General features: G+C 42.8%; 1 protein-coding gene across 4 annotated transcripts in view; it reads right to left on the minus strand.

Annotated features, from left to right (window-relative positions):
• The window catches only part of EML1 (EMAP like 1), a 199,531-nt gene extending 176,997 nt beyond the window's left edge, over window positions 1-22,534 (minus strand). For all 4 annotated transcript variants that reach the window (XM_030213925.1, XM_030213926.1, XM_030213924.1 and 1 more), the window contains exon 1: window positions 22,327-22,534. In XM_030213925.1, coding sequence (XP_030069785.1) covers window positions 22,327-22,399 — 73 coding nt within the window. In that variant the 5' untranslated portion in view covers window positions 22,400-22,534. The remainder of the gene's footprint in view (window positions 1-22,326) is intronic.
• Between the last annotated feature and the right edge of the window lie 2,375 nt (window positions 22,535-24,909).

Consider the following 24,909-nt stretch of genomic DNA (forward strand, 5'->3'; position numbering starts at 1 on the left):
GTGCGCTACCTGGTTAGCATATCTATTAAAAAAAAGTGAGGTTGATGCAAGGAGGATATCTAGAAGTCTTTATTATCAACAGCAAAAAACGACCAGATACAGCTGTGTTTCGGCACAAAGGCCTGCCTCAGGGGTCAAGTAAATCTCTTATGTTATGGCGAAACTGCTTAACAAAAGAGTCAAGACAAAATCCAGGCTCTGGAAATCCTATAATATCCTCAGTTGAATAAATCCGCTGAGCTGCAAAAAGACGTCAAACAGGCAAATTTAAGTAACATCTTGCAGTGACGTGAATCTAGCATATCTATAACACAGGAGCTCTTAATGTTTCCTAAATAGGAGGCAATAAGTGTTCCGCCATCAATTTATTTCAGGTAACACATGCCAATAGTAGCGCAGAACCAGAAATAAACTGCCGGATTTCCTGGTGCACTAGAAATGGGCTTAGCAATGTTCTGAATCCTTTTGATTTTTGTGTTTTTTTTAACAAATAAGGTTACATTATAAAATAGAAATTTAATTTTTTGGTGCAGACTTTTTGTTTAATGGCGCTCTCTCACTTAGAATTTATCCACTTTGTCTTCCCAATCACTTATCATTAATTGTGGGCCATTTCTTTAGAGAGAAAGTCTTGTGTTAGCATGAACTGAGCCCATTTACTACTGCACTTTAGAAGACATACCCCTAAGACAGTTTTTATAATTTCTTTTTCAAAATTAACCAGTGGGGATGGGGAGGAGGAAGTGAATGAGGGAATGGAAAGTCTGCTACTTTGTTTTCATTGTCATCTGTAGTCCCATGAATTTTTAAAGTGTAAAAATGAGTCATACTGGATAAAGGTTTGGGAACCATTGGCTTAAAATACCTAAGTAGGGGAAGGGACAGAACTGAATCAGCTTGTACAATAACATACTAGAAGTGGTCAAGCATCTAAGGCTGGTAGCAAGGATATATCCTTATAGTGTGGACAGGAATAACTAGGCATAACGAATGAGCCAACTGGTAATTTTCTGCCATCATCTATCCTGTTAAAAGCTATGGGCTGAGGTCGCTATGTTTACCACTTAAGCTAGGGACTTACATCAGTACTTCTGGGGACAGTCTGGAAAAGAGTCTAAAATATAGCACCCAGAGCCTGCATCAGAGAGGACCGGGTCTAGGCGGCAGACAAATCACTATTAGTGGTTAAGAGATGCTGTCACAGGCTTACCACTGCAGAAGGGAGAGTGGAGAGAGAAAAATAAAGGGGGGGGGGGGGGGTAATACATGGAGGTCAGATAAAGAAATCTAAAACAAAATAGGCAAAACAAACCAAATAAAATGCTGTTCTTTCTTACCCAATGTATCCAAATTATAAAGACATTTTATCCTAATCCTAAAAATTGTTTTTCATGTTTCTCCAGTCTTGTTCAGTAGTATGAATGCATCAGGTTCTCAGAAAAAAGCAGGCCAATTCTAAGGGAAATACAGCCAGTGAAATTGTCCTGGGTCCCTATGTCAAAAGGGATCCCCAAGCTTGCCTGAAGCTGAAGGAAATATGCCCCCATTTACTAAGTTGTGCTAGCAGCTGCCGAGCGCCAATGTCGACACAGCCCATTCAAACTGAATGGGTTGTGTCGGCATTAGTGCACGGCAGCCACTAGTGCAACTTAGTAAAACAGGGAAGATAGTCTGCTGGCAGTCTTTATGGCTTCCTCCCATATTTCTGCCCTGGGCTCCAACACTGTCTTAACACCAGCTCCGTATATAAAATTACACTCTCTGTAACCCTTTCATGTAAATAACTTGCACTGAATAAATAACAGATCATGTCAAAGTAACACCTGAAAACAATAGGCCAAACAATTTCACTTATTTGCAAGGAATGGAAAGATAGCTCTCTTTGATAGTTACTTTACCCATACCTAATTCTGAGCAATCTATATGCTATCATCATTCTGTCCACACCCATCTCTCATAAAAACCCCAGTATTTCATTTCCCATTTTAACTATGTGAGGAGCTTCTGAAATATATTTTCAAGGCAGATAACCACTTTAAGCCAAAGTCTGCTCCACACATGAATTTGCTTCTGGGAACTGCAGTCATTTTTTGGTTTTATACAATTTCTGTCCCAGGTTCACTCCAAATAGATCGATTATGTATGAGTAATACAGTTAGTATAGTGCTAATGAGGGACAACAGGGAGGAATCAGGAAGCTAATAAGTGCCAGGATGTGCCAGTCTGAACTGATTATTTTTAGGCACATTTCACTAGTGTGAGAGTACCAACTGTCAATAGTATGTCCATCTGTCTGTACACATATGGCAACTAAAAAAAAAAAAAAAAAAAAAAAACTAAACAAATCTGACTGGGCATGGAGAGTAAAAGTTGTTGAGAACTGTAATTTTGGTTTCAATAGATGTCAAATTGCCTTTGCCTGACATCTTTTGATTACTCCCCTCACATCTCAATATCTTTTACTCCTGTCACACTTTCCCTCAAGCCTCAGTATCTTTTACTTATTTGGAGGAAGGGAAATGTACCTTTATGTCATACTTCCAGCATGCACTTTTCAACTTCTTTCATTTAGACAGGGAAAGAGAAGACCAAATCTTGAAAATTAGAGGATAATTCATTCACAGGAAGGCGGTGTCGTAGTCATGTTAGTCCACAAGGTAATAAAGAGAAATAAATCAAAACAGAGAAAAGAAAATAAGATGATGCAAAGAGAGAGAAAGAAGGTAAGTGAGAAGAGGCCCATTTGAAGCAAAGCAGGGGGAGTGAGAAACATGGCAGTGACTAGGTACAAACACTGGCAAGCCAGACCATTTGTGCAATTATGATCGAGGATGAGGAATATGAACATTATGCAATATTTTATAAGAAACCAATGAAGAGAACACATAAAATGCACCTAAATAACCACACTAACATATGGCACAATATCCATACCAAAACACAGTAGGGTGCCGATTATCCGATCATCCGGATGTCCAACTATCTGGACCAACAGTACAGTGCCTTCCCAGCCGATCCTCACGGTCTGCGCAGTCTGCTGTAGGAAATGATGTGAACAGGAGCGGGGGATGCAGCAGAGAAAAGCCCTGCCCTTTCCTTTTCCTCCTGACTCATACTCAGCAGAAAAAAAGTTGTGGGGACACGGCAGAAGAAAAAACGTTGCTCTTTAAGCTTGCAGGTACGCGGCAGAGAAAAAAGCCTTACTCTTCAAGCTTGCGGGGACGCGGCAGAGAAAAACCTTGCTCTTTAAGCTTGCAAGGACGCGGAAGAGAAAAACCTTGCTCTTTAAGCTTGCAGGGACACGGCAGAGGAAAAAGCCTTGCAGTTTCAGGCTGCTTGGACGTGGCAGAGAAAATTGCCTTTCACTTAAAAATGGCAACAATACGAAAAACGCACATTTTATCCAATCCAGATTTTAGATTATCCGAACCACCCCCTGCAGAGGATAGTCCAGATAATCAGCGGCCTACTGTATATTCATGGCTATGGAATAGTTATGTTATAAAGAAGCAGGCTTTACATTCCAATCATTGAACACCAGTCCAAATTTCAATCAAAACTTATTTCTGCTTCAAAACATTATCCCCACTGGAAACCATTCAACTGCTGCATCCAACAACAGCCAGGGTACACCAGATCTTTGACTCCTACTGATATTAGTCAAAGAGTTCCTTTTACGAAAGCCAAGCTAGCAATTCTGGCGCAGCACATACGATGAAGCCCATTCAATTCCTATGGGGTTCGTTGCATTTGCTGCATGGGAATCGCTAGTGCAGCCTTGTACAAGGAGTCCTAAATTTTTTGTTCTGGATCTAGAGTACTGGAAAATATAACTAGTACTAGATCCAAGAAACAGATATATACATAGAAAGATAGATATATATCTAAGTATAAAATGATAAATTTACCATATATTATAATATTGTAACTTTTTATTTTGAAGCTAGAGTCAGTACTCCACAGCCATGGCAACAGCTAAAGGCATTTACACAAAACAAACCTTTCCATCAGTGTTCGGCATCAGGCAGCTAGCAGGCGAAAGACGGCAAATGGTTTAACCTTTCCACCTTTTTCCATCCTCAAATTAATGTATGCACTTTATACTTTCACTCATATTCCAAACAAGGCTGAGGTCTATCCAAAAAGCTACTGAATTCACTCTCAGGCACAAGAAGCAAAGCGATTTTTAGCTTTTTAAACTTAAAACCTCAATGCTAGATTTCCATCATCTTTCTATGTAGAGATCCTGTGTGTGTATCACTACTTTTACATTAAAATTATATTGTGCCATTTGTGTACCGCACAGTATTTCAGAACTGTATGTTGTAACCATAACGCTAATTGTATTTTTATTATTGTTTCCACCTCAACAGATGTTGGAAAAAAATTATACATATGGGGGTGAGAATGTTCAACTGCCTGCCTAGGAGCAAAATAAATCTCCATAAATTTAACAGAACAGGGCCACATTTGGTGGTGGGGGGGGGGGGGGGGGGTGAAAAAACACACCTACTTGTAAAACTGGCTCAGGGTTCTACAGAAAAAGTCCCCCAAAAATAGCCCACTGCATTTCTATGAAAGAAGTGGTTCCAGCTTCTGCAGCACAGAAACTTTGATACACTGAATACAATCCAGTATGAACAGGCAGAACAATTCAAGAGGGGGCATAAGCATGCAAAATCGTAACCTACAAGGGGTACACATTGCCCACGTGGAGGAAAGTGGAAGAGGGAAACATAGAAACATGACGGCAGATATAGGCCAAATGGCCTAAAAGCTCCAGGAGAAATAGCCAGCAAGTGCTAACAGACTGAACCTGGAAGTGTGCTTGTGCTGTGCAGACATGCAGTTAGCAGGAAGGAACCACCCAGAAAGGAGCCACACTACCAGAGAACCTGGAGGCTCAAGGACCTGAACTTTCCTTAACCTTTTCACTACACCCTATCTGCTTAATGCAAATGAAGCAACATGCACACACTATTATATTTACAAAAAAACACATATCCAAGTGACACGTAGAATACTAAGAATATTTATTATCATTACAGGATATAAACGTTAAAGTTGCCTACGCATATCCAAGAAATTGGCCTTATCCCGTATCATCCACAAGTATTGTACAATTGGTAGGTTCGTCCAATGAAGTCTGTGTTTATAAGAATGGAGTGCTTACAAATCTTGCCTCATGAAAAATGCCATTCCAAACATTACAAATACAGAGATTGTAGACTAGCACTCATGGAAGTACTGTATCATCTTTACACTACATACAACAAACCTGCTCTTTTTCAATGTTCATGTTACTACTTCAACTTATTATACACCTTGTAAGATCTGCTTTGCCTTTACCTATTTTTGTCTCCTATTTCATCCTGTCCCACATATAAGTATTACAGTGATCGACTGTATATATTTTTTAAAAAGGCACAGATAACAGACCCCATCAGAACTGCAGCCAACGCTATTTACTAATTAGAAGATTTTGTTGTTGCTTCAATGGCCTGAAAAGCATGAAACAGAGCCAGGGGTCAAACAGGATTTCAGGTTAGCAGCCCAAGCATTAACTATGATTCTTTGGCTATCCCCAAAATCTTATGACTGCCATTAAGAAGAAAATTTTACATTCAAAAATTTTATTGTTAACATCAATGCAGAAACAACTGAAATGCTAAGTATCTGTGGTATTTTGAGCACCACTATTTATGATACTCTACTAGAGACACACAGTTTTTGTAAGTTATATTGTAGCAACATGTGGCTTTTTTCTGAAACCAATTAAGGACACTATCAAGCTATTTCATATCATAAATGTTTGTAAAACCATCAATCAACTAGACTCAAAAGGTGAACTTCACCTAAACAGAGAAAAATATCCATGCAGAAATTTGGACACATGAGGGCTCATTTTCAAAGCACTGAGACTTACAAAGTAAGTTCTATAGGTTACTAAGGGGCTCATTTTCAAACTACTTAGACTTACAAAGTTCCATAGGTTACAATGGAACTTTGTAAGTCTAAGTGCTTTGAAAGCAGGCCTCCTAGTAACACACAATCCCTTTCTGTGTCATAAACACAAGGCTTCACAGCTGCATTGAAGAATATGAAACAGGAGAACTCCCTGCTGGATGATGTTTGCACCCAGTTTATTTAAACTATACATAACATGTCTTACTTTTTTTTTTTTTTTTTATCTACTGGAATTAATCTCTTCCAACTATGAACACACTAAACCAATATGCTATTTAACACACAGTTTGCTATTCAGATAAAGCTTCCACATTTTTCTCCTCTTTCATGGAATGAATCAGCAACCCTACTAGGCACTAGTGTGAGAATCCCCAGCAAAACGTTATCAGTTCTCTGAGAACATTCAATAAGGAAGTAGCTGAATAAATTAGAAATGTTATTTTGTTTATCTGTTTACTGCCAAAGGAATATACAGCATGAGTGAGACTACAGAAAGGACAAGAAAAGTCATGACATTTGGTAAAGAAACCCAAAAATGTGTACTACACAAAAACCATGGTCTGTCATTGCTCACGTGACATTATGAGTGATAATCAGTATACCCAAAAATATGCAACAGGAACCAAATATGAAAGGTGAAGCGGTGAAAGTAATTTATATTAGACAAGTGATTTAATATTTAACAAAAAAACTTTGGGGCTCATTTTCAAAGCACCTAGACTTACAAACGTTCCATAGGCTACTAAAAGGGGCATTTTCGATATGATGTTTAAATCCGACTTTGGACAGTTTGCTCAAAACGTCTAAAATTTAAACAGCGAATATTGCAATTTTCGAAAATAAAAAACATTTATCTTCTTGTTTTAAAAATGGCCTTTTCCTAGACGTTGCTATACTCAGTGTGTATCTTTTTGAACCATTTTCCAAAAAAAAAAAAAAAGTCCAAGTGAAACATGCACAAAATCAAGTCATTGGGGTATGAGTCAGCATTCTTAGTAAACTGGCCACACAGAAATCCCAGCAGAGAAGTGGGGCACCCTAGGGGACACTGCAGTGGACTTCACATAAAAGGTCCCAAGTACACGTCTTATCTTTGTTCCCTTATAATGTATGGTGAGCACCCCAAAACCCACCAAAAACCGACTGCACCCAACCGCACTACAATAGCCCTTACGGCTGCGGGTGTCACCTAGGTACAGTAGGTTTTTGGTGGGTTTTTGGAGGGCTCACGCTTTCCACCACAAGTGTAACAGTTAGAGAGGGATATGGGCCTGGGTCCCCTTCTCTACAGTGCACTGCACTGACTCTTAGGCTACTCCGGGGACTTGACTGTTGCTCTAATAGGATTGGGCATAACATCTGAGGCTGTCACAGAGGTTGGTGGTATGTGCTGTTTCTTTCATATCTTTGGGGGGTGGGAGCGGGTCATTCGGTCATTTAGGGCACTTTTTTGTGGCTTAGGTATTAAAACAGGTCTAGCTCAAGATGTCTTAGTTTTAGTCCTGAAAGTTTTTGTTTTGTTCCTTTATAGCAGAAAAACATGCCCCCAACATGCCCCATTATGATTTGAACTCACTGCGGACGAACAATGTTTTCAAAACGGGTTTCGAAAACAGTGATTTGAACGTTTTGGCAAGCAAAATGTCCAAATGCCGATTTATACCACTTTTTAAATGTTTTTCTCTTTCAAAAATGAGCCCCTATATAATTTTGTAAGTCTAAGTGCTTTGAAAATACGCCTAATAAGATTTATCCCCAAGTCCTTTTGAAGTAAGGCCCAATGTATCTCCAGTAGTCAAAACATCCCCAAAAATGTGGTATGCTATATTGTCTTTTTGTGTATGGTGTACAGCACTGCGTATGCCTTGTAGCGCTATAGAAATGATAAATAGTAGTAGTAGTAGGATAATATTTAATGATATTATCTCACAGATAAGCCTTTTAACCCCTACCTTTCTCTACCCCTTCTCTAGGGTGGATACTTCTCCGCTTTCTCTCTGTACCCTAGTTCTTCCTTTACACAGCCATCTCTATCCCTCTCTCCCTACCCTCTCCAGCATTTTCTCCCCACATGCTCTCTCTGCATACCCCTCCCCCCTGGAACAAGTTCCTTCCTTAATTCCCAGCAGTTCTGTCCCCACCCAGCACCTACCCTCAGCTTTCACACTTTCCCACTGCTGTACAGATTCCTCCAGCTTGCTCAGTCCCTCATTCTGCCACAGTACACATCCCACTGCCTTGCTCTGCCCTACACCCCATCATGAGGTTAGAAGCAGCAGCGGTGAATGGCTGGCATTCCTATTCTGCCACCCAGATTTCAACTGCTGATTTGAATTGCATAGCTATATGGAGTCCCACACAGTTCAAAAGCAGCATTTGGGTCCAGGACGGCATGCAGCTGTTCATCGCCTCCTCCTGCTGCGATCACTATACTGGAGGTGGGGGGAGAGAGAGGAAGAGGCACCATTTCTCTCCTATCTGCCTTGCCTGAACTCTTGGCATGCAGAATCCTGCACAAGGATCAAGTACAGAATTCTGTGCAAACCGGGAAATCTGTGCAAATTCTACATTATGCAGTGGTACAGAATTCCCCAAGGAATAAAAATTATGGTCTGAATTCCCTTCAAGTCTTACCAACTACAGAGTGAGGCAAAAAAAAAAAAGTAACTCCTGAGAGTTTTTTTATGTTTTCTCAGCAACTGCCTGGAATTTGAACATGAAAACTTACAGCTTTATTTATTGATACTATCCACCTTTATGAGCTGAGTGGAATGTGATTATCTTTAAACACAGTGAAGTTACAGACTTCAGCGTGACCTTCCAATGATTTTCTCGTGTTCAAAACTGTTTGTACTGTAAAACTAACATTATTTGATGGGGTACCAGCTTACTATTAATCACATCACAGTGATGTAGACTTTTGTAAGCAATAACTTGAATAATTTGTATTTGATAATATGATAATTTACAGATGCTTTCAAAGAAATTATTTTGGATCACATCAGCAATCATGGGCAAGGTGTCACTAGTGGGCAAATGAGAATCCAGACACTGTGTGACCAAGGTTTCAGAGCAAAGACTTAAGAATTTCCCAAAGTGACTGGAAGGTCTGTGTTAAAGCTGGGGGTGGACACAATGAGAATCACAGTGACTGCAAAATTCTGACACATTGTTAATTGTATCTTTTGAATGACGTTATATTACTGTGTTTTAGCTTGAACATTTTTACTACTACTATAAATAGCTTAAGATAATTAAATGTTATTTAATAATAATATATAAGTATGTTGACAACATTTCTTGTTGAAATTCAAAGTGGTTATTGAGAAAACTGCAAAAAAAATGTAGTGGTTTACTTTTTTTTTTTTTTTTTGCTTCACCCTGTACGCTTATCTCCAGGTAAAATCAAGCTTACAAGTCAACCTGTTACTTCAACAGAACGATTTTGCAGACCCATCTTCAAATTTAGATTTATAAATGCTCACGTGTACAAATATATATACTTCAACGAAATGTAAAGACAAGCTTCATAATAAGTTAGATCTGTACATTTAGTTATCAAAAACAGGTGTATCACTTTTTTTGTTTTACTAGTGTCACTATGAACTTTGGAAAGATGGCCCAGCAGCAGCACTACTACAAGAGACCCCATTCTCAGAACTATGCTGTGCTATTCACAACACCTGCAAGGAAGGAGGTACTAGCTATCAGGCGTATGTATGGGAGTCACGTGATGACGGCGCTTTGAACAGTGGCTCGTGCCTCAGGCTCCGCTCCTGATTCCCAATATAACTTAACAAAATGCTGAAAGCCTGTTTGCTACATTTTTTGGTGGGCAGGAGTTGTTGAACACCTCAGGCTTTTACTCAACAGGAGGTTATCAATAGAAATCAAACAAAATAAAACATGGAAAAGAAAATAAGATGATACCTTTTTTATTGGACATAACTTAATACATTTCTTGATTAGCTTTCGAAGGTTGCCCTTCTTCCTCAGATCGGAAATAAGTATATATGAGAGAAACATCAAAGCATTACTTTGACTGTCTGACAGAGTGGGAGGGTGGGGGTATGCATGGGGACATCAAAGCATTTCATTGATATTCTAACAGAACGGGTGTTGGTAGGTGAGAGGAGGGTAATAAACAGAGAAATAAACAGAGAAATACAGCTTTATGGTTTATAATGGGTTAGAAAACCCAGATCCTCATTAAGTCCTGTTTGTTGGGTGTCAAAATATTCAATTATTATTTGAAAGGTCTTACGTTCCTTTCAGTATTCTTACTCAACAGGAGCAATGTGACATCTAGCATCTAGTACTTCTAGTATGCCAATCCATACACCGTGACCAGTCCAGCAATGGCGTCTGAGGCTGCTACTTCGACCACAGTTTGTACCCTACAGGAAGAGGCAGTAAGGAAACTTGCTCGCAATTATCAGCGATCCTGGATGAAAAGCTAAGCTCCAAACAGTAGATGAGATCAAGGAAGGCCTTGAGAGGCATGCGGCCTGGCTGACACAGATTGAGAATTGGGTGTCACGAAAGGAGGACTGCACTGTACAGCTGGAGGCGAAGGTGTGGGGCCTGGAGAAGCACTGCAAAACATTGCTGGCACATGTGGAGGACCAAAAGAATAGGTGCCCAGGAAATAATTTGCAGATTGTGGGCCTCCCTGAAACAGTGTCTTCTAAGGTCTTATGGACTTTGGTGAAAACCTGGTTCCCGTGCACTTTGGGCATAACGGTCCCAGACAGTGGCTTGAAGATCAAACGGTTCCACTGTGTCGGGTCAGCCTGTGCTGAAAACCAGCGCCCTAGACCGGTGGTGGCTCAGCTGTTGAATTTTGCAGACAAGAAGCACTTAATAGGACTGTATCGGAAAGCCCCTTCTTTGGACTATGACTATAAATTAATGCTCTTTAATGATTACTCAAGTCAGGTGACAGCTAGTAGACACGCCTTAACGACCTACTGCACAGACCTCCAGAATCGGGGCATTAATTTTGTGGTTCAATTTCCAGTGAAAGTGCACATTACACAGGGCACCTCTACTACACAGTGTAACACTCTGGAGGAACTTAAGACTTTTCTACAAAATTTGTGGTGAATCTCCATTTGAGGCCCTGCTGTGTTGTTCTACTGTCTGGGCTTGTTGCACTATGCCTACACTGTGCTTATGATTTATTCAACTAGGGAACACCAGGTGACAGCCCAAGGCCTATGCCTGTTAGACTTGGTACATCTGCAGACCTTTAGTGGATTTCTTCCGGGGCTGGTGCTAAGCCTGGTCTCCATGGTTCTTTGTATTTTGGTATTGCCTTTTTCTTAAATGTTACTTATACATAGTTCTCGGCATTGGGGTTTTATTTCTGCAATATATCTTGTTTGGGATAGGGGGGCATCCTTTTGGATGGGGGTCTGGGCTTACTTGGCTAGAAGGATTGTGAAGTAGCGTAGGAGGCTGGGTGGGATTGGGGAGTGAGTATGTCTGCTGCAATTGTGCGGATGTAGTATGGGTGGTTGTATGTGTGTTTTGTTGCTTTTTTTAGGGGATTAATCTGGGAAGGGTTGTGTTTTAGTTGTGAATGGGCAGATCTCTCTATTTGGTCACTGGGGTCCCTTGAGATCTGGTGGGAGCGGGTTGAGGTACTGGTGCCTCTGGATGACATTCTTTTTTATAGGTCTGTAGGCTTCAGTGGGACAGGGTATAGGCTGGGGCCCCTGTACTGCCATTGCACTTTTCTTCGGTTGACATATTACCACCCACTATGTTTGATCATTCTGCCCTTGAGTTGCATCTGCAATTTAGTTTGGGTGTATGTGGCTCACTCTGGCACTTGAATCCAATCTTGTGTCAGATTCATGATTTCCAGGTATACCTCAGGAAGTCTTGGCAAGAGTTCTTGGAAACTAATGTTGTGGTGACTCCTGGAGGTGAGGAACCTCCAAATACTATAAAGCTATGTGAAATGACCAAAATGGTGTTGAGGGGTAAAATTATAGGTTATGTTGGTCATGTTCAGAAGAAGAGGGATGCCCAGACTCTGACCCTTACCCATACAGCTTCAATATTGGAAGAAAAGACATCTTGCTACCCTGAGTACTTTGGAAAAAGAGGAAATGCAAAAGGTTAGATTGAACTTGGGCTCACTTTTAAATCAAAATGCCAGGTATAAATTTATTATTGTATACATATAAATTCTAAAAGTGGGGAAAACAACAGGTAAATCGTTAGCTAATTTGGTTCACCCCTCTAAAGTCCGGAAAAGAATTACTCAGGTTTAACTGAATAACACTGTGGTACGATTCCCCTTCTACTGCTCAGGCATTTTTTTTTATTTTTACCAACAATTATATGGGCGGGAGGAAATGGATGTAGACCAATGGAATAGCTTTCTTCACAATCTTGAGCTACCACAAGTCTCGCCTCATGAGGCAAATTTGTTGGGCCACCATATTGGGGTGGGGGAAATTCATCAGGCCATCAAACAATTGAAACCAGCCATAGCACTGGGCCCGGATGAGTTTGGTAGAGATTTCATGGAGGATTTAGTAGCAGATTCACTCTGTGCAGTATATCAAGAATTCTTCATTACAGGGAATATAGGGCTGTACCAAAATCAGCCTCATGTGGTTCTCCTCCCCAAGGCAGGGAAAGATATGGAAATGGTGGGTTCCTATAGACCCATTTCTCTGATCAGTCAAGACCTCAAAATCTTAACCTCTGTTTTGGTGTCTCGCATAAACCTAGTCCTCCCTAAATTGGTGCATGCTGATCTGACTGGCTTTGTTCCGGGGCAGTAAGCATCCACCAATATTATTTGGGCTTTGTAGGCGCTCCGCACTCAAGCAGATCTTGCAGAGGGGATGGCGTTGTCATCCTGGACACTGAAAAAGCATTCAATCAGGTGAACTGGGAGCACATGTACTGGGTGTTAGGGCGGTTTGGAATTGCTGGGGATTTTCTGCACTGGTTGAGGGTCTTATATAAAGCTCCTGAGGTGCAATTGATACTAAATGGGGTGCTTACAGATCCTTTTCCTCTTTACAAGGGTACGCAACAGAGCTGCCCTTTCTGGCCACTTCTTTTTATCATTACCTTGGAGTCCTTCGCAGCTAAGATGTGTGCCACCGCGGTTACTGTGGGTATCCAATTGGGGAGCACTGAGCAAAAAAATACATCTTTTTGCAAATGACATGTGGCTATTTTTAGAGGATCAGGTTCGGAACAGGCCTGAAGTGGTTCAAATTCTAGAGCAATTTGGATCCTTTTCCAGACTGAAAATTAATTATGATAAATCTGAAATCTTGTGCTGAGGCTTGGTTAGGGCCACTGGATCCCCAATTCTTTTGAAACATGCTCTGGGGGTTATTAAATACAGAGCACTCCATTTAAGTGCACATCTGATAAGCGCATGCTGTTTAACTGCATGCTGTACTTCGGTCCCGTTTTTGGCACCATCAATTTCTATGGGGACAAACCGGTTTAGCGCACCACTAAGTGCAAGATTCACTTATATGCATGGTTTAAGACCGCTCCCTTGCAGGAAAGACTCCGCATAAGTGCACGCACGGAACATGGAAGCCGATTGGCATGTGATAAAGGGGCGAAAAATTTGAAATCTCATTGGTTACCTGCCACAGGTGGTAACCAATGAGAGTTAATTTAGTAGAATAAGCGCACGCACGGAATATGGAAGCTGATTGGCACATGACGAAGGGGCAGTAAATTTGAAATCTCGTTGGTTAACTGCACAGGCAGAATAAGCGAAAGAAAGATGTTAGAGTGTACACTGGAGTTGTCGTCATCACGCAACTGTAAGACTTTAACACTGGCTGAACGAATAGAAGTTCTTAAAAAATTAGAAAACAAACAAAAAGTCAAGCATCTATTGCTAAAGAATATGGTGTCAATCCCAGTCAAATTTCACATATCTTGAAGCAGAAAGATCAGCGTCTGGAAGTCTGGCAAAACAATACAAATCCACACCGAAAATAGGCAGGAAAAGCTGAGGAGGTAGAAGATGCTCATCTTCGGTGGTTTTCTCAAGTCAGGAGCAGACAGTTTCCTGTCAGTGGTCCACTGCTTATGGAGAAAGCTAATCAGCTAGCTGAAAGTCTTGGACTAACTGAATTCAAAGCCACTGTTGGATGGTTGGAAAGATGGAAGGAGAGGAACAACATAAAATTTAAGAAACAGCATGGTGAGAAACAAGACACTGATGACTTTGGTGCTGAAAATTGGGTTGTTTCCGTTCTTCCTACCATCTTGAACAAGTTTGCACCTCGTGACATTTTCAATGCTGATGAAAATGGTCTCTACTGGTGAGCGATTCCTGATGGAACACTTGCAGTCAAACAAGCCAAAACTACAGGAAGTAAAACATCAAAGGACTGACTGACGATCCTCCTTTGCTGCAATATGGGTGGGAGTGAGAAGTTGGAACCACCCGTCATTGGAAAGAGCAAACAGCCCCATTGCTTCAAGAATGTTAAGCGACTTCCTGTGTCATACGAGGCTAACGCAAATTCATGGATGACTGGGGAAATTTGGAAGCAGTGGCTAAAGAAGTTAAGACACTAGAATGCAGGCACAAAAGCGTCAGATTTTGGTGCTTTGTGATAATTGTGCGGCACAGAGTGATGATGTCAGGCTGTCTAACGTCAAGGTGGTCTTCCTGCCACCAAACACTACCTCTCTGATCCAACCTATGGATCAGGGCATAATAGCCAATTTCAAACAACATTATCGGGCTCTTGTGCTACGTCGCCTGATGAGTGTTATGGATGACCAGACTGGCAAGGATAAACGTGCTGTTGAACTGGCTCGTAATCTATCACTGTTGGATTCCCTACATATGCAGAAAGAAGCCTGGAATCATGTTACACAGGCAACCATTGTGAGCTGCTACAAGCGGGCAAGCTTTGTTAAGGATGTGGAGAGGGACGAAACAGATGTAGCTGTTGCAAACGCATCAGATGAACAGGCTATTGACATCCCAGCCGGTGTTACTGAAGAGGAGTTTCATCACTACGTAGCTGTTGATTACAATCTACAAACAGCTGACAACATCACTGATGTTGAGATACACGTCTACACGCAGGCAACGGCTGATGATGAAATCAGCAGCGAGGCACATGCTGACGAAATTCAACAACCTCCTGTCACTTTTGCAAGAGCGCTGGAGAGTCTCAACACTGTGCGGCCCTATCTGGAGGCCACTGGATGTCAGTGCTATGACAGTTTTTACCATCTGGCAGACGTAGTCTATGGAACTCACAGACACAAGAATGTACAGAGGACTATCGCTGATTACTTCAAGTAAGCCTAACGTCAGTTAACGGAGACTGTATACTGTACGTATAATAAACAGTACTGTACATATGTTTATCAGATGTCAAGCTTCTTTGGGTCACAATGGTTAAGTGCACGCTCCGGTTAACTGCATGTATTTCTTTGGTCCCAGACTCTTGCACTTAAACAGACTGCACTGTATTTGGAATTTTTATTAGTTAAACATCAGTGGCATAGGTCCAGCTAGGTTGCCGCTCAGGTCATTGAATCCTCTAAAATGGCACCAGACCCCTGTCAGTAGTACCACTAGGGGGCCAGAGTCATTTGAAGGAGGTGCTACTCCGTATGGCAGCAGATATGGAGCACTGCCGCACCAGCTACAGTACTGGATTGCCATACCCCCTGGTAGGACCTGGAGGATGGGAAGAGTAATGGGGAAGGGAGGGCTATGGAGGGGCAATATTTAGCGGTCAGGTGTGAGATCTGAGAATGTCATGTGGGGAAGGGTATCAGAAACAGAACCTGGGATTGCAGGGAGGATCAGATCAGAAGAGAAATGCAAATGAATGTGCTGTCACATCAGTTCTTTATTTGTTTTCAGTGTCCTACATTGCATCACATGCAGTGCCTGTGTGGTAACTTTCTGCCCTGTGCAGTATAAATGTGGGACAGATGCTGGGCACACCCCCTGCATTTAATACAAAGGCCTTGCACTTACCACAAGCAAATTTTTGCATTAAACATGTAATAAGCGCAAAACTTACTACACTTTTGTAAAAGTTCCTCTAATTCAATTTCAAAGCTGAAGAACAAAATCTATCCTCTTCAACTTCATCTACATATGGAATATTGTCCTCCTATGAAACCATACAGCCTGAAGTGAAGGTGTGAAGCACAGCCATACGTTCTCACGAGGTTCTAGTTCTGTTACTCAATTACACACCTCTATCCTTAATAACCATTCTAAAATAATCCTAAAACATATATAATAACATTTTTACTCTTTTAAAAGGAGCACAGCAGCTGCAATGCCAGATTGGAACCAAATTCCACACACCCTGTTCTCAGTTCATCTGCATGAGCTGGTTATGCCAACCAATTTTTTTTAATAATCACATAGGCAGTATTTATAAACATAATCTGCCCATAACCACCTACTTCTCTCACCACATTCTTGGAGAGCATACCTGGTGGCTCGAACAATACTAATATGAGCACCAACCCTTGCTGCTAATTTCTGCTCCAGGCTCCTGTTTCTCATGTGCATCCAATGCTGTGATTCAACTACATTTGTAATTCTAACACCATCTCAAGATATTCCAGACAAATTGGAACTGGTGTTCTTTCTAATGAACTTCTCCTAAAAATATCTTTGCTTAAGCTCAAAATCTCCTAGACTTAGGACTTGTTAAGTCAATTTACATATCAGATCAACAAGAAAGCAGAGACAAATAACATCTGAAGAGATTTATACTTCAGTTGACATTTGCACTTTGCCACATTGCTGAAATTTAAGAGGACAGAGATGCATAGCTGCAACAATGTTGTTGGACAAAACAAAATTAACACAACCTCGCTCTTTCATTTTAGTTTCTATTTCACCTTTTAAGTTAAAGTTTTCTGAAGACACCTCCTGTTTATTTGAATCAACCACTATTACCCTCATCAAAAGCACATCACATGGATGTCTCAAAAATGCCAATAACTAGGGATGCATTTTGATTAAAATGTTTTAAACATGATTAATCACACAATTAAAGGTATTTTATTTATTTCCCACTGTAGCTCCTTGTAGCTATGAAGAAATCACTTAACCCTATATTTCCCCGGTACTTAAGTACCTGTATATAATATACTGCTTTTCCGTGGTTGCAACTAAAGCGGTTTACATATCAAATCCCATCCCTCTTCGGTTCAGAGCCGATAATCTCTCTCCTCCCACCCCAGGTCCAGCACCTTTCTTTCTTTCCTGGGGTCCACTATCTCTGTCTTTCTTTTCCCTTCCTCCCTCCTATTGTCCCGCACCTCTCCCTTCCTCCCCCTCCATGAGCAGCACCAAGCTCTCCTCATGGTTGCTGGAGCTGTCTCACCCATAGCTTCCACAGGTGGACTCTCCAGTTCTGCTCGTGGATCTGAAGCTCACTCCCCCTTGCCCCCCATCTCCACCCAAGGTTCAGCATCTGCCTCCTCTCAATCCACCCCCTTCTCCACCCGCCACCATTCTACTTTAAAGGTGGTCTTCTGGCAGTGGCAACATTGCACATACGCTGACTGGGGCTTGCTCCAAAGCTTTCCCTCCTGCTCATCCTGCCTTCTCGGACATCACTTCCTGTTTGTGCATGGGCGAGGCTGCAGAGGGAAAGCTATCAACCAGGCCACAGGCAGCATATGTACAACACTGCCACTGCCAGCAACCAACAGAACACCACCTTTAAGGTAGGCCAGCAGAGGGAGGAGGGGAGGGGGATACTAAACCACAGGTGGGGAGAAAGATGCCAGATTACACCAAGGACAGGGGCTAGGGGTGGAAGAGAGCAGAAGAGATGTTTGGAGGAGACAAAAGATGCTGTAGCGAGATGATTTATTTTTTTCATTATGATTAATACTTAATGCACTAGATATGAGAGGCAAATTATAAAAACTGTGTATGTGAGAACGTAAAAACAAAGGGCACCGCTAAACTCTTTAAGTGTATAAACACTGGAAACAAACAGTTTCATGCAGAACTAAATCTCGGTGAACTTGGAATACGTACTTAGCCAAATTGACCAGACTGGATGGTGTGCACCACAGGGTACTGAAAGAACTCAAACATGAAATTGCTGATCTGCTGTTAGTGATTTGTAACCTGTTAAAATCGTCCGTAGTCCCTGAAGATGGAGGGTGGCCAATGTAACGCCAATTTTTTTTAAAAAGATCCAGGAGTGATCCAGAAATTACAGCCCAGTAAGCTTGACTTATTCCTGGGAAAAATAGTAGAAACTATTATAAAGAATAAAATTATGGAACACAGACAAATATGGCTTAATGGGACAGAGTCAGCATGGGTTCAGCCAAGGGAGGTCTTGCCTCATCAATCTGCTTCATTTCTTTGAAGGCATGAATAAACATGTCAATAAAGGTGAGCCAGTTGATGTAATGTATCTATATTTTCAGAAAGCTTCTGACAAGTACCTCATGAGAGACTCCTGAGAAAATTAAAGAGTCATAAGATGGGAGGTAATGTCCTTCTGTGGATTAAGAATTGGTTATTGGACAGAAAACAGAGGGTAGGGTTAAATGGCCATTTTTCTCAATGGAAGAGGGTGAATAGTGAAGTGCAGCAGGGATCTGTACTAGGACTGGTGCTATTTTACATATTAATAAATGATCTGGAAAATCAAATGACAAGTGAGGTGATTAAATTTGCAGATGACATAAAACTATTTAAATTTGTCAAAACACATGTGGATTGTGAAAAATTGCAGGAAGACCTTAGGAAACTAGAAGAATAAGCATCCAAATGGCTTATGAAATTTAATGTAGACAAATGCAAAGCGATGCACACTGGAAAGAATAATCCGAATAATAGTTATCTAATGCTAGGGTCCACTTTAGGAGACAGCACTCAAGAAAAAGACCTAGGTGTCATTGTAGACAATATGCTGAAATCTTCTGGTCAGTGAGCGGTGGCAGCCAAAAAAGCAAACAGGATGCTAGAATTATTAAGAGAGGTATGTGAAATAAGACCAAAAATATTATAATGCCTCTATCACTCCATAGTATGACCTCACCTTGAGTATTGTGTTCAAATCTGGTCACTGTGTGTCAAAAAAAGATATAGCAAAATTAGAAAACATTCAAAGTGCGACCAAAATGATAGAGGAGATGGCACAGCTCCCATATCAGGGAAGGCTAAAGTGGAGGAGTGGCCTAGTGGTTAGGGTGGTGGACTTTGGTCCTGGGGAACTGAGGAACTGAGTTCAATTCCCACTTCAGGCACAGGGAGCTCCTTGTGACTCTGGACAAGTCACTTAACCCTCCATTGCCCCATGTAAGCCGCATTGAGCCTGCCATGAGTGGGAAAGCGCAGGGTACAAATGTAACAAAAATAAAATAGATACTATTGGACATTCTACATGGAATGTTGCTACTATTGGAGATTCTACATGGAATGTTGCTATTCCACTAGCAACATTCCATGTAGAAGGCTGCGCAGGCTTCTGTTTCTGTGAGTCTGACGTCCTGCACGTACGTGCAGGACGTCAGACTCACAGAAGCAGAAGCCTGCGCGGCCACATTGGTGTGACTCTGGGCAAGTCACTTAACCCTCCATTGCCCCATGTAAGCCGCATTGAGCCTGCCATGAGTGGGAAAGCGCAGGGTACAAATGTAACAAAAATAAAAATAAATGTTAGGGGGCCAGGGCTCTTTACCTTGGAAAAGAGATGGCTCAGGGAGGATATAATTGAGGTCTACAAAATCCTGAGTGGTGTGGAATGGGTGAAGGTGAATTGATTTTTCACTCATTCAAAAAGTACAAAGACCAGGGGACACAATGAAATTGCATGGAAATACTTTTAAAACAAACAGGAGGAAATATTTTTTTCACTCAAAGAATAGTTAAGCTCTGGAACTCATTGCCAGAGGATATGGTAACAGCAGTTAGAATATCTGGGTTTAAAAAAAGGTTTGGACAAGGTCCCGGAGGAAAAGTCCAGAGTCTGCTATTGAGATGGACATGGGGGAAGCCACTGCTTTACTTGGGATTGGTAGAATGGAATGGTGCTACTAACTGGATTTCTGCCAGGTACTTGTGACCTGGATTGGACACTGTTGGAAGCAGAAAGCTGGGCTAGATGGACCACTGGTCTGACCCAATATGGCTATTCTTGTGTTCTTATGTAAAGAAGTTTGCTTACCCAGATACAAATGTGCATGGAACTGCCCCCCCCCCCTCACCAATAACCCAAGGAATGGGTATTACTAGTGTAATGATATTAGATTTTTCCAGAGGCCCTAGGGGGAGGGAGGTCCCTGCCAGAGGGCTGGAGTGGTAGGATTGTCCCTGGATGGGGGAGAGCCCAGCCCAAGGGGAGTGGTGTTGAAATAAGGTGCAGAAAGAAAGTGGTTTCCCTGGGGAGCCTGATACTATGGGATGGAGTTTGGAAATTTAAGAGTCTGTGGTGAGATACAAGAGGTCTTTGGTTGCCTGTACCCCCGCCAGGACCCTTGGGAGTATTGGGGGGATCTTGGAGTGAAGGAAGCAAATACAAGCAAGTTACAGGAGTAGTTGCTGCTCCTAAAAGTGGCAACTGGAGAAGGAGTTGGGCTTCAGATGGACAAAGGGGAGTCCAATCTGGAAGTGGGACTGGGACAGGGAGAGCCTGCTCAAAACCAGAGTGTAGTCTTGACAGGTGCACTGCTGAGAGGAGGACACATAAAGAGACTGTGTCTGCAAAGACCTGGAGTAGAAATTAGGAGTATTGGACACAGCATGGAATTTATTTCTGCCACGAAGGGATGGGTAAAGGACAGGAGCCTATGTAAATATGTACAATACTGACAAATCCTAAAGAATGGAGATTAGCCAAGATCATCCTGAATGGTCTTGGATGAGAGTGTATATAAAAGTATTAAGGGGCTTGACTACCAGTTGAAAAGTTCCAGTAATGTTGAGTTTGCATTGTACAAAACTCCTGGAGTGCAGAGTGCTTTTTGGCAGAGAGTGGAAACATGTGTTCCTAATTTAAGAAGGGGGTACTGATTAAATAAATCTCTCCTAGCCTCCCAACACCCCGGATCTGTATTCCGGACCACTGACCCACTCCCAAACTCGTCTGTAGGAGAACTGGGACTTGAGTGTGGCATGTGTGTGCGATACACTGTGACCCTAGAGATAGAGTGGATTATCCTTGTGACACAGATCGGGGTTTTGAACCCAAACTAGTAGTGGGGAGACCTGGGTTACACACACAGAAAAACACCCTTTTCAGATTCTTCTTAGATCCCATTACATCCTGAAAATTTGGTGTATACAGGTTCCATTTATGTAGTGGGGCCTGTGACACATAACACATACTGGTGCAGGGCCAGAACAGTTTTTTGGTTGGAGGGGCCAAAAAGTACAATCTCCACCCCTGCCCCCACCCACCCTCTCTAATTGCTGATGCTATGCTGGGTAAACTTTTTGGTAAGGCCATCCATGGCCCCAGTGGCTCATCCCATTCCACTGCCTGTGTGTGACAACATCATAGTGCATTATGATCACATCTGGTTGAAAGTTATCATGAAGAGTGGAACAGCCACTTACTTACACATACCCAGACATGACAAGCTCATAAACCTAACTTTCTTCCTTTGGAGAGTGAGCTCAAAGGCTACATTAGTAGAGAAGAAGAAAACACGGAACTAAGACCAAAAGAGGATAAAGGGTTCAAGGAAGCTGGCTGGTGGTACTCTGGCAAGAAATAAACCCTAAAAGTATCAGATTATGGTCATACTTTATTTAAAAAAAAAAAAAAAAAGAGCAAATAAAGCCTGGATGCTCCTTTCACTTAACTGTGTAACCACTCTTGAAGTTAGAAAACTGCACCAAAAAAATAAATAAATAAAAGCCTTCCAAAAGCAACTTAACTAAATGTGTTTTTCTTGCTTATGTCTCTTTTCATTAAGTCTTTTACAACATAACAGCGGGTCGTTTTATACTTACTGACGCCCCCCTGGGCAAACTTTCTTCCTGCCGCCAGGCGGTAAACTAATTTCAAAGTTGTTCCACATAATTAAACGCAAAACACATATATTCTCCTGCCCGCCACGTGTGGCTCGCTGGGGTTTTCCTTTCCTCTGAACTTTGACTAAAGTAGCAGAAAGCCTGACTCTACTTCTTTTCAATACGGACGTGCGAGAGGCCGCCGACCAAGAGAGCTGCGACTCCCAGGGACAACCCCGCTCCTCTCCCACCACGTCAAGTCTTCACGGGAAGCAGGGAAAGAAACGAAACCGTTGGCTCCCCATCACGACCTCTCCCTCCCCCCACCCCACTCCCTACGCCCTGTCCGGCCGGAGCGAGGCGCGGGACTTTACCATTACAAAACTGGAGCAGCGAGGAGGTGTCGTACAGGCTGCTGCTGCCGTAGCTGGAGAAACCGTCTTCCATTCTGCGCTCTCTCTCCTCGTCACCGGCTAATATAGCTGCGAACCGCTGCTGCCGCCCCGCACCACCGAGTCTGAAGAGCTGCTGCTACCAGCGCCGCCGCCGCCGCCGTCAGTTACCATAGTAACCCATCCACTCCCGCACCCCTCGCGGGCCGCGCCTGCGAATCTCTCTCTCTCTCTCTCCACCGCCGCCCCGCCCCGTGTCCCTAACTCCGGCACGCGGACGTGGATCGCGAGCTGCGAGTGGGAGGAGCTTCCACACCGGCCTGGGAGTGGACGTGGCTTATGCGAGCTGCTGCTCACTCATCCATTCCATTCCCCCGATTCCGCGCGCCGGCCGGCTGAAAAGGACGGAGCTGGGCGCTCTGCTGGAAAACGGGACGAGTAACAAGGCGCTAATACGAGACCGAGCCACACGACATTAACTCGGGGACGGTTTGGTCTACAGCGCCGGGAAGCGAACAAGAAATCAGGAGCGCGGATAGAGTTGCAAACGGGCCGCTTCCAAGACTCCCTCCTCCGCCTCCGCGAGACTTCAGCATCTCTCCCGGCCGTCCCGCATTTCTCCTCTTTTCTTCCCAGGCGGCATCTTTCTCTCTTCCTCCAAACAAACTCGTCTTATGGCTAGGGGTGGACCGGCAGCGATTCCACCAGGATGCCCACGAGGAAACGGGAAGAGGACAGAGCGAAAATCCCGGGAACAGCTGGGAGGGTATCGTGTGGGAATTCCTGCGATAAGGCAGCAAGCTTGAACTAGGGATGAAGAGGGAGAAATGCTGGCCCGGGAGGGAGGGGGAGTGCAACGGAAGAGAGATGCTGGCAGGGTGGTGGGCGCAATGCAATTTCAGATCTGTCATCTTGCAGCATATTTCTCCTGTAAAAATGCAATAAATAAATAAATGCAGAAGAATGCTAGGGAGGTTTCATCTCCTTGAGAGATGCAGGCCGGGGCGGGCGCAATGCAAAGAGATGCTGGCTGAGAGAGGGGTGTCAAATGAAGGAAAAGTGAAGACGAGATGATGGGGTCCAGATAGAGCGGGAGAGATTGTGGGAGACGAAGAGATGGAGGGGGCCTGGGGGAAAAGGAGAGAGAGATGCTGCTGGGCACAGAAAGAGGGCATAGTGATAGGGTCACAGAGAAGCAATACTGGACACGGGAGGGCGAATGTAAACACAGAGATGCTGGAGATGGAAGGAGCATAGGGACAGGGACACAGGAGTGATGCTAGGTACAACAGGGTTAAGGACACTGAGGGGTGATCCTGAGCATTGGAGGAGGATAGGGAGGGAAGATGGATGGTGGACATAGAGAAGACATGTCCATTGGATATGAGACCTTGGCAAGAGAAACTAGAAGACAGCTAGCAGAAACTAGGACCAATACAGTTAGAAAAAAATAAAATCACCAGGCAACAAAAGTAGAAAAAAGAAGTTTATATTCAATTTAGTGATTAAATAGGTCACTTTTTGTAATGTACATCTGTCTCAGCTGGTGTTAGACATGGTGTGGGCCCAAGACAAATCTGAGAGGGAAACCCAAAGGCCCAGTACCAGGCTATTCCATCTTCAGCTTCTGCCAGGCTTGGGGCCCTGTCTGGCCAAGGGAGATATCCCTGTTTGCACCCCACCATACCTGACACCTGGTCTCTATATTTTGCACAGTACAGGACAAAATGCACCTCTTTCTGTTTTTCAGGTGTTGCACTATATTTTGGAATTTGCTCACAGCTTTTTCAGTAGTAGCTCAAGGTGATTTCTTTCAGGAAATCTAGACTACCCCAATTTGATGACTCCTACTTGACTAAATGTACATTTGTCCTTTAGATTGTAAGCTCTTTGAGCAGGGACTGTCCTTCTTTGTTAGATTGTACAGCGCTGCGTAACCCTAGTAGCGCTTTAGAAATGTTAAATAGTAGTAGTAGTAGTAGCTCAAAGTGAGTTACACATTCAGGTACACTGAGTATTTCCCTGGAGAGTTCACAATCTAAATTTGTCCCTGAGGCAACAGAGGGTTAATTGACTACTACTACTACTTAACATTTCTAAAGCGCTACTAGGGTTACACAGCGCTGCACAAATTAATAACTAAGGATGGTCCCTGCTCAGAAGAGCTTACAATCTAAAGGACGAAATGTCAAGTTGGGGTAATCTAGATTTCCTGAGTAGAGGTGTTGTGATTAGGTGCCTTACCCAAGATCAAAAGGGACAGCAGTGGGATTTGAACTAGGCACCTCTGGCTGTCAAGCTTGGTACTCTAACTAGGTGGCCACTGCTGTACTGTACATGCAAGGTCAGGCTTCTTGTAGACAAAGATTAAACTAAAATGCCATGTTTTTTTGCTCTGCGGGAGGGCTGGAGCTTCTGTGGAGGCAAAATTTGTTTGGCTTGAAAACCACATAAGTGAAGCATGTACAGAGCTTCCAAGTTACCCAGTTCCAGGGGGAATATTTCTGCCCAGTCCTGGATTTCTGCCAACCTCATCCTGATGCATTGTGGGACCTGCAACACTGA

Source organism: Microcaecilia unicolor, chromosome 9 (genome assembly GCF_901765095.1).
Source record: "Microcaecilia unicolor chromosome 9, aMicUni1.1, whole genome shotgun sequence".
NCBI classification, from domain to species: Eukaryota; Metazoa; Chordata; class Amphibia; order Gymnophiona; family Siphonopidae; genus Microcaecilia; species Microcaecilia unicolor.